Below are 10,083 nucleotides of genomic sequence, written 5' to 3' on the forward strand. Positions count from 1 at the left end.
AGTCTGTTGCTATACAGGTCTCCTAACACTGAGCACTTTCCTGCATCAAGTAAAACAGCTCTAACCACTGTTCTGCTGGCATTTACACACACACACACACACACACATACACAGTCTCTCTCTCACACACATACTAACACACAATAAATAGTGGGATGGCCCATTGTTCAAGGACAAAAGTCTCCTTTAAATCTCACATCCACAGCATTCTGCTAACAGGAGCAGATGTGTTGTCAGCTCACAAGAATCTCTCTCTCTCTATTGAAACAAATAAGAGACATAAACATCCAAAACATTTAAGGATATGGTGAAAATATTTAACACACATTTACAAAACAGTTTCCTAAAATAAGTAAAAAAAAAAAAAAACAGAAACGGTGCCGTTCATCTGCATTTCAATCCATTGACAGCAGTTCAGTTTGCACTCATGCTGGTGTGCTACATGCTGGCATTTAAAGCCACATCTGCATTTGGGGCCTACTTAGTCAAACTGATTAGTCTGAAACACATTCAGTTTTGTTTCTTTTTAGCAACACTATTCTTGTTTGGACATCTCCAGATCAGCCTCCTATTTTCTTATTTTTCTTGTTTTGTTTTGTTTTTTTTTTCACCTAGCTGGTATCGGGTCAGCGTACTGGTCAGCAGTAGGTCAGAACGTAGATGAACTTTGTGCAGCACTAACACAAAATGAAGCTTGTACAAAGCTTATCTGACATTTTCTATCCTTGAAAAATTTATATTAGGAAAGTGGTGCTTTTTTCCATAACCCAGACATTTCTTTCTGTCTCGTTATGATTGATAATACTGTATATTCACTTCACATTCACAAAGAAGGCTGCTGATATTTATGTACCTGCGGTCAAGAACAGTGGATATCTGACATGCAATCTCATAGTATTTGTTTAAAACACTATGTCACTGCACACTGAAGGAAAAGTGATGCATAACATTTAAAAACGACATACTTTTAGTAAGCTGCATGTGAAATAACTACATAAGTGCGGTTTTAGAGACACTTCACTTGACAATAATGTCACTTTTGTGTCCAGTTTTGATACCACAGTTACAGCCTGGCAATAATAAACACATGATGGGAACAGCTTTCATTTGTAAGGCACTGAGTTTTAGGATATTCTATGTATCAGTTACAGATTTACACCAGCTGATAAACCCAAATCTCTTACTGACAATTTTTCCAGTTATTCCCCAACAGTTTGAATCTCAAAAAGCGTCTGCTTGTGCCTCCTTTGGGTGCCTCGGTTGTCTCTGTGATCCTCTGGGATCAAAACAACCGGGAGCAAAAACAAGAAGTGCTTCCTCAGCTTGAACCTACAGTGGCCTAAGACAGGAAAGAGAATGCAGTCCTTGAGTAGTGAGAGTCAGGAAAATAAAGAGACAGACACAGAATCAACATGTTGTTACCTTTCCTCACCGCGGTCCTCTTCTACCCAGGCCACTATTTTTCCTTCCCAGCCAGGAATGATTGCTCCATCCAGGAAAACCTGCACACGGATGTAAGGACATCATCATCGTGTTTGATTGCTCTGCTGTTATGGCTATACTCTTGTACCATGTGCGTGTTGGAAAGTATGCTTGTTTCTAGCCTTCTCTTACTTCTTCTTTCACAGTGCCAAACTCGGGGTCCAGGGCCTTGAAGTGATACCTGTAGTTTCCCTCTCGATCCACAGCTGCCTTAACGTCCTTAAGTGTCACTTCACCCAGCCTGTACAATGTGTACAAAAAGACTCACTGACTCATTCATGCTGACCTTAGTAAGACTGCTTTACTAAGTGTATGTGTTGGAATTATCAGCATCACTGGTCAGTTTTATTTTTTCAAGTGAATTAAGCAAAACAAATAAAAAAGTTCAACATATTTAAATGTTTGAGAAAGAAAATACCTCAACATACACATGCACACGCACACGCACACACACACACACACACACAGACAGACAGACAGACAAGACAAACCTTTTCGGTATACTAATCATGGAAGGCGTTGGAGATTTTCCAGTAAAATAAAGGATTTTAGTGGAGGCAGAAGATCCACTGTGGGGCTGGCAAACGTCTGTAACGAACACCAGAAACACATTTAGTGAAAAGAGAAATATTCTGTGTACACTGCATGTGTATTTGTGTACAGGTTGGAACAACGTACTTGTGCAAGGCCACGTGTCAGCGTCTGACTGCTGACCTTTGCGTCTTGGAGATTTCCCCCTTCCCTGCAGTATTTGGATTAAAAAAAAAAAAGCAACTCATGATTTTAAATCTCTACATTTTGTCAAAGTCAACTCTATGTAAGAAAATTTCATGGTATAAATCAACATTGTGGTTCACTCTTTCATTTGTGCTCACTCGTCAATTACACAGTCAAATGTGACTTTAAAGTGGCCTTGATGGTTTAATAAGCTTACAAATCAGTCTCTGTCATAACTTGAAGGTCAACTTGAGTTACACATTAGCCTCCACCACAGACTTAGCTGCTGACCCACAAAAGTGCCGAAGCATTAAAGCTACTCTTTTATTGTTTTTGGACAGAAAAATGGTTTGTAAGTGGATTATATTTCCTACCCTGTGTGTATTCAGAACGTGCAGTCTGTCAATGAGCGATACTATGCCCTGCTCCAGGGTATCCAGTGTGTGGTGCTGCGGGTCGTGGTCTCTGAAGTTGTTCCTCAAACTCCTAAGTGCATCTCTGAGCAGCTGAACCTCCTCTGCCTGCTAACAGAGCGCAAACACAAAAATGTGAGTATACCTGTGTGATGTTTTGTAAGCACCTTGACATGTAGAACAATATGAACAGACCCCCTGACTGAACAGCAGTATAAACAGAACTAATACTTACGCCTGACATAGAGGGAGCTGGATTTCCGGAGTAAGAACATCCATTGTTTTCTGTGCCAGTGGGAATCTGGAAAAAAAAAATCCCAACAAAAAAGGTGTCAGTTGTGTAACATTTAACTGAATTCATGACTGTCTGGTGCAGACTGAATATGACACTAAAAACCTCATCTATTTATTAAAACTTTGGTGCAGAAATTGTCAGTAAAAAAAATAAAAAAAATAAAAACAGTCCTACCTGCATGCTGTTTTTATGCTCCAACTCTCTTTGCAATTCACTCTGCCAAACAGACACACAGACATCAACAAATATACATGCTAATATAAACCTGCTGGAATATATCTAGTCCAGGCCTCACATTATAAAAGTGACTCGCTTACTGAATGTGTTGAAGTAATTTTACACTTGTGCTGTAAACATGTTCTCCTGAATTAAGTTTTAGCATTCATTTTTAAAACTGAGCTTAATCTGAGATTTTCACACACACACCACTCAGCCGCATGTAGCTTCTTTAACTTCCTTTTCAAACTGGCGAACGTACCTGCTTTTTTTGGCTTTCTTCAAGCTTGTGTTTGAGTTGCTGCAGTAGCCTGTCCTTCGGTGCCATCTCTTTCTGCAAGCAAGCAACCACAGAGAAGTAGGGTACATTTAGTACAGACTAGATAAACAGGTGCTTTAACATGAAGTGCAGACGATTAAACCAAGATGCAGAAAACCATTAGAAGAAACCTGGTGGAGTGGCTCACCCTGCATTCACCCCACAGCCTGTTAGACTCCTCCAGCTTCCACTGCAGCTCTGCCTACAGAAGGAGAATGTGCAATACGCACTTATAAAAATACATGCCTTACTTAACAATTTTAAAGACTGTTTTGAAGATTTTGCATTAATTAACAGAAGCAGGCTTGTTCGTACGTTCTTGTTTACGAGTTCATCCTTCGTCATGCTGGCTCTGAGAAGCTCTTGCTTCATCTGCAGTATTGACGCCTCCTGAGTGCACAGCCTCTGCTGCTGGGCATCCTGTACGTTCACCAAAACAAAGACCCAACCTTAGCCAGAAACTTTCCTACAGCTTTGCTGCAATCATACTCAATGCTGTAATAATAATAATTAACTGCAGATCTTGCTTTGTCTTGCCTTGACTCCCTGCAGGTTTCTCATCTCCTGCTTACAGCGCAACAGTTCCCTCTGAAGCAAAGAGCAAACAATCCACTCTGAATTAAATATTAATCGCAGTGTGCATACCACACATTTATTCTCTCAGTAATAAGACAAGTGCATCAGCATGCTCAAAGTTTGGAGAGGAAAGAAATTATTTACCTTGAGCTCCAGAGCTTCCTCCATACTCTGATCCAAACGACTGCGAACGACAACCTGGAAAGAGAGAGAAAACAAGGGATGTGTGAGAGAACCACAATGTAGTTAGTAAGAAGAGAAACTGATACCCGTGTCACCCTCTGACACACACATAAGCAAGCAAACACACACACAAGCAGAGTCAAGAAAAGAAATGTGATCCACGCTGAACACAAAGAACCAGTGAAACGGAGCGAAAGGAGTGATACAGAAGAGAGAGAGAGAGAGAGAGAGAGAGAGAGAGCAGAGAAGGACAGAAAAGAGAGATGAAGAACTAAAAATAAAAGAAGAGGCTATCATTACCAGTTGCTGTTCAGCGTTGTCTTGGTCCAAACTCAAAGACACATCCTGCTCGTCCTCGGGCAGTGAACCATGCAGCAGCAGGGCCTTAAGAACACAAGGGGTGTAACATGTGACACCAGTCGTGTCATGAGAATTGAAAGACACACACACACACACACACACACAGGTAGTGCCACCAACCAATAGGAGACTAAAAAATATGCACTCAGCAATTCAATTTCTATATAAAAGTCAACAAAAAGACGTTGTGAATGATAAAACAAAAAGACGACTCAAAGTCAAACCTCATTACGCACGAACCTGTAAAGCAGACACCATTTTTCTTGTGTCCTGCACCTCCTTCTCCAAGGTTTCACTGAGAGAATCCTCCCACGCTGTCTTCACTGCAACATGAGATGACTCGGCTACACGCACAAAGACGTACACAAGCAGCACAGTGTTACACGTGTCCAATGAGAAATCCTGAGGTTTACCAGTCATATGACATACTGGTTTACGGGCGGTCCAGAACTCACCACTGATGTCCTGCTGTTGGCAGTCCTCCTGCTGTCCTTCCGAATGGCTATTGAGTGGAGCTCTTGGAGATGAGAGTGGACTGACGGAGCTGAGGCTCGAGGAGGACAAACCACTGATTAATTAATTTCCAGAGAAGCAACCTAACAGTAGCTGTCACACAAAGCCACAGTGTCTCTTTGCAACTTTGTTCATTTTGTTGAAATTCTAACTCATAGTCAGAGGGCTCATAAGAGAGGAAGACAGAGAAGCTCTTAATCCTCACATGCCTTTGCAAATCAAAGCATGGTGCATACAGATCTTAACACTTAACACAATTTACTGCTTCTTTTCAAACTGCATTGTAGTGCGCACACACACACACACAGACAGACACAAACAGCCTCACAGTGTCAGGTCTTACCATTTAATCTGGGTCCCCCCCATAGTGGGCTACAGGTGCTTTAAGCTGTGTATAATACTCGAAAGGAGTTTAAGTTCCACCCTGCATGTGGCTCTCTGGCTTCAGCATCTTGACAAACTCATGACAGTGTGCGATTCTCTTCGGTCCACCCCTTGCCTTTCAGCTAAGTTAACAAGGCAAACAGTGCAGCAGACACTACTGCTGAGCATCCCTCACTTTATTAAGCTACTATGTAAGGACATTATAGCTCTGTTTAATGTCTCCAAACAAAACCACATCATTGTTCTACAAACAATCAATGCGTGCACTTACAGTATGTCTATGATTGTAAAAAGATGCACACGCTGGGCGCACTTTAAAACACACACAAATGGGTGGTGGTAAAAAATAGCACCACAGAGAACAACGGCAAATTGGACATGTGATTTGTGAGGATAAAGAGCGATTATTTCTTTTTTTCTATCATCTGCCTGTGTTTGGTTCAGACGTCTATGAGCTACCACACACACATACACTGTAGGGTGATGTTTGGAGTACCAAGAGCAAAGTCATATGTTCTGTCAGGCAGACACACACACAAATGAACCACAGAATGCAGTCTAACATTTTCAAACTGAGGCACTAAAGATGGCAGCAAAAGCGCTCACCAGAAATAGCAACAAAGTGGAGTTTATTTTCTGAAAAACACTAACTTGCACTGTCATGTAAAAATACATCTTTTGTGTAGAAACCTAATTATAGTATTCACCCTGAGGCCACGAAACTGCAACAACCTCCTTCATGAATTTAGGCCCACAAAGCCAATATGCTTTTAAGTAAGGTTTGATTTATCTGGGCATTTGAAAGCACTAAGATGCTAGTTATCTACTTTTCCTCTCAAGATATGATGTTTGCCTAAATTAAAAATACTGAATGGATGAAAATCACTGAAGGAAATCACTTTCAGAGTAAAGTCATTTCTCTCAACATGCTCCATAAGGTTGCTGTGCTTAGATCAAGTGTGAGCCTGCACCCGCTTTTGCTGCAAGTTTTTTCTGTACCTCTCGCCTTGTAATACTATGAAGTGATCGCTGAATTAAACCGTGACTGACAACTGGTTCAGGCAGCATATTAGTGAAATTAGTTTTTGATTGACGGGGGATTGTAAGCCTTTGTTGGCCAAATTAAAAAATGATTGACAGTCACCACACCTATTCAGTGTCCAGTCCGCAGAAATACAAACTTGGGGGCATTTGCTATAGACCATTTAAAATTCCAACTAATTTAATTCAATCACTGACTGCATGACGATTTAATCATTACTTCAGCATTTGTGAAAGCAGATTACCTGCTCTGCTGAGGATTGTCCTGCTCATCCGGAGATCGCCTTTCATATTGCTCAACCAGTGCACGGACACACACACTGTTCTCCAACGTCCAGCCACTGAAAAACGACAGACAAGGCACAGGTTATTTAGTCATAAATAAGAGCTGGCATGACAAATTTAAAGAGACAAGCTCTATTTCAGCAGTTGTGAGAATGATAATCTGAGTTTGTCCACCAGGGGACAGCAAAGACTACACATCTCACATATTTGAGCATTGTCGAAAGATACTGACATGGGTTTGTGTCTGTGTTTGTGATTATGGTGACCAGCATACCTGTGGATTCGTGCGGTACATGCAGACTGTGAGGCATCGAGCCGCGCTGATGCCAGTGCGGCTGCCGCACCTTGTGCTAGTGCAACAGTGGAAAGAGGGTTGTGGCTGGCAGAGCCCCTCGTCAAACCTCTCCCACTTGCAGAGGAAGCCCTGTGATTGGCCGAGGGCTTGAAGTGGGCAGCCAGCGCCAGAATTATCCTCATTACAGATTTCAGATTACCAGAGACAATGTCTGCAGACAGAAAGGGAACATATGTCCATCAATACTGAACTAAACGTACAGTATTTGCAACACGGTAATGTGAGATTGTAGACTGAACACACGTGAACAATGTGTATTTGTTATGATACAAACATGTAACATTTCGGGATCAAATAAAGTTTGTGACCACAATACAGGGTCAGCAACCAGAAAATTTTAGGAACACTTGCTCTAAAAATGACAATGAGAAAACACAGACTTCTCTGTGGTTTACCTCCTGCGGATATGTGTGGCATGCGTATGTGTCTGGAGGAAATGAACTGCAAGACTTTGTCCACATTCTTCCTGCTTTCCTCTTTGTTTTGTGGAGCTACATACACTCCCTCCAGCACTTCTCCAGCTGCCAATTTCAATGAGATTTCAGAGAGAGAGTGAGAGAGAGAGAGATAGAGAGAAAAAGATTTATTTTTTTTTTAATCAATGGCGCAGCTACATCTTAGGCGTTTTCATCAGTGCCATATGAACAATAATACAGTACAGTTCAGGTACAATTGAAACCATATTGCAGTTTAATATTTTATAGGCGTACTATGTTATTTCCCAATAACGCTGTTAATAACATAATAATAACAATTTTATAGTTGATATCACTGCACGGGATTCAGGTTAATGTTTTTTTTATCATGAATGGTGCAACAAGATAATAAAAGAAATTCTTGTGGAATTATCAACTAATACTGCAACACTGCCAAAAGCTGAAGAGTATGAACAATAACCTCTCTTTAAACAGCGTATTTAGAGTCAACTGTGATGGATAACTGAGAGAAGGGATATTCTGAACAAAGAGTCTCCACTGTTCACACTTTCATCTCCAGTTCATTCTCACAATGAATTATTAAAGCAGATTACCACAGACTGTCAACCTTAAAGAGCCTGACGTGCACTGACAAGTACACATATTGTGCTATCTTTCAGAATCCTACAGACTAAAAAAAGCGAATATGTGAGAAATTTTCATTTATACATAATTTTTTGAATGAAAATACTTAATAATCCATATGAAGTTTCACATCTTGCTTCAGGTGATTTATTGTCAAAGCTTTAAAAAAAATGTGAAGCTAAAATGTCACTTCTCTTTATTATAGAAGTCACTTTCAAGGTAAAGCATCTCAGACTAGTCTTGCTGAAAGATGGAATGTAAGTAATGGCTTGTGGCTCTGCAAGCTGTGTAAGTACAAACTGATAATAAATACAAAATGTTTTAATTGTATGCACCCATATACAAACTAATTAATTTATTTTGATCTTCTGACACCTGGACTTATTTGTCCTCCAGTATTAGTACACCATATGACCCATCTGTGTGTGTGTGTAACTGTGCATATGTGTATTTACCAACTATCTCTATTAGCTGTGTGAGAACCACCCCATCCTGTAGATCATGCCTGAGGTCTGTAATAGGCTTCAGGCCTGGTTTCCTCTTCAGCTGAGAGTTCACCCAGGAAATATACGCTGCCAGTTGCTGCTGCAATCCATCAATCAGATACACACAAATCCACCAAATCACAGAAAAACACATGCACAAACACACAGCTTAGATTGGGGGCCAAAGAAGGCTGAGACCATGGCATAACAAATGAGTTTCTTTGTTTATTATGTTGGGACAGGAGGGGGGGGGGTCAGTCTATTGTCCCACTGCCTATTAAATGTTGCTTTTATTGTGAAGGCCAATCGTATTATTCTGTGTTCTGAGCAGAGCTGCATGGTTCAGCACTCTTCCCCTCTATTTCGCACGGTTAACTTTACCTCACCTTTACCGATCTCGTTCAGTCACGTGACAACCCGTCGCCCTGGTTACATTACAAAGAACGAACCCCGTTTTGAACACAAGAGAGAACATTTCACTTACAGAAAACCTCACCGTGGTCTTTGGTGTGTCAATTACCTTTTACATATCACTCTAAAGTTAACGTTACTCTTTTTAATTTTAAGCCAATTACAAGCTAACCTAGCGTTAATGCCAGCTAACTAACGTTACAGAGCGAGAATATGTTTTTTGCTCCTAATTAAGTTAACGTTACATTATCGTCAACACTTGCTTAGTTGGACAAACTGTGGAAAGTCGTTATTATTACCTAACGGTAAAGTTGTGGCACCTTACTGTTATGCTAGTGAAACTGTTAGATGTTTAGCAAATTTAACTAGCATCCGCATGCAAAATTATAGCTAACCTAACTTAACAGACACTAACGTTAGTAACGCTAGATAATCGTTACCTCATTTAAGCCACCATGGAGGACCTCATCCAGCAAACTTCCTCTAGAAAGTGAGGCGATCATCTTTTAACTCGAAAACCCATTTAAGCTAGCTGACTAGCTTCATTGCCTCTGACACGACTCTTGAAACAACGGGCAGACCTCGTTACTAACTACCGCTGTACAGCAAACGCCAACAAACCCAGACAATTGAGTGGCTGGATGAGACGGCTACCGTTACCCTGGCAGGACAGCGGTGTGAAGTAACCACGACTGACCTATACGATTTCCGGTTACAGGTTTCAGAATAAAACTGCTCAAACGAACTGAAACTGTACTAACAAACACTTCCGGAATTCAAACCGTGACGGCTCAGTTTCTCTTTGCCTAAAAATGCTTGTGGTAAACAAGTATATGCCACATAAAGGGATTAAAAGATTTAGTTTTATAAAGGCAGCATAAATGCATAAGTGAAAACCAGCCCCTCAGAATGCCTTTGGTTCCTAAAACTAACCTTTGCTATCTCATTTTCTGGCATTAAATGAAGGCTTAAGGTCCAATCCACTAA

General features: G+C 40.8%; 1 protein-coding gene across 4 annotated transcripts; it reads right to left on the reverse strand.

The window, feature by feature from the left end:
- Positions 1-590: 590 nt before the first annotated feature.
- Positions 591-9,798, reverse strand: LOC124070360 (dixin-like). 4 transcript variants are annotated; one of them, XM_046410205.1, is made up of 21 exons: positions 9,537-9,798; positions 8,656-8,785; positions 7,535-7,660; positions 7,059-7,290; positions 6,745-6,840; positions 5,017-5,111; positions 4,802-4,905; positions 4,502-4,585; positions 4,163-4,216; positions 3,980-4,030; positions 3,758-3,862; positions 3,591-3,644; positions 3,386-3,457; positions 3,082-3,123; positions 2,848-2,913; positions 2,574-2,720; positions 2,161-2,224; positions 1,974-2,070; positions 1,615-1,723; positions 1,423-1,502; positions 591-1,339 (listed from the first exon to the last, which is right to left on the reverse strand). In XM_046410205.1, the coding sequence occupies exons 1-21, from the start codon at positions 9,597-9,599 to the stop codon at positions 1,330-1,332; spliced, it is 1,881 nt and encodes a 626-aa protein (XP_046266161.1). In that variant the 5' UTR covers positions 9,600-9,798; the 3' UTR covers positions 591-1,329. The 4 variants fall into 4 exon arrangements, with proteins under 4 accessions (XP_046266161.1, XP_046266160.1, XP_046266162.1 ...); XM_046410204.1 differs by having other exon boundaries at positions 2,574-2,723; positions 8,656-8,782; positions 9,537-9,797; XM_046410206.1 differs by having other exon boundaries at positions 2,574-2,723; positions 5,017-5,105; positions 9,537-9,797.
- Between the last annotated feature and the right edge of the window lie 285 nt (positions 9,799-10,083).

The sequence above is a fragment of the Scatophagus argus genome, chromosome 14, assembly GCF_020382885.2.
Source record: "Scatophagus argus isolate fScaArg1 chromosome 14, fScaArg1.pri, whole genome shotgun sequence".
NCBI classification, from domain to species: domain Eukaryota; kingdom Metazoa; phylum Chordata; class Actinopteri; family Scatophagidae; genus Scatophagus; species Scatophagus argus.

Bases quoted from the DNA above. Each gene is read 5' to 3' on its own strand.
- LOC124070360 (XM_046410203.1), bottom strand. From the start codon at position 9,599: ATGATCGCCTCACTTTCTAGAGGAAGTTTGCTGGATGAGGTCCTCCAT. The intron at 3,458-3,590 runs GTGAGCCACTCC...GCTTGCTTGCAG, and splicing joins GGCTGTGGGGTGAATGCAGG to AAAGAGATGGCACCGAAGGA. The intron at 3,124-3,385 runs GTACGTTCGCCA...TCTGTTTGGCAG, and splicing joins AAGAAAGCCAAAAAAAGCAG to AGTGAATTGCAAAGAGAGTT.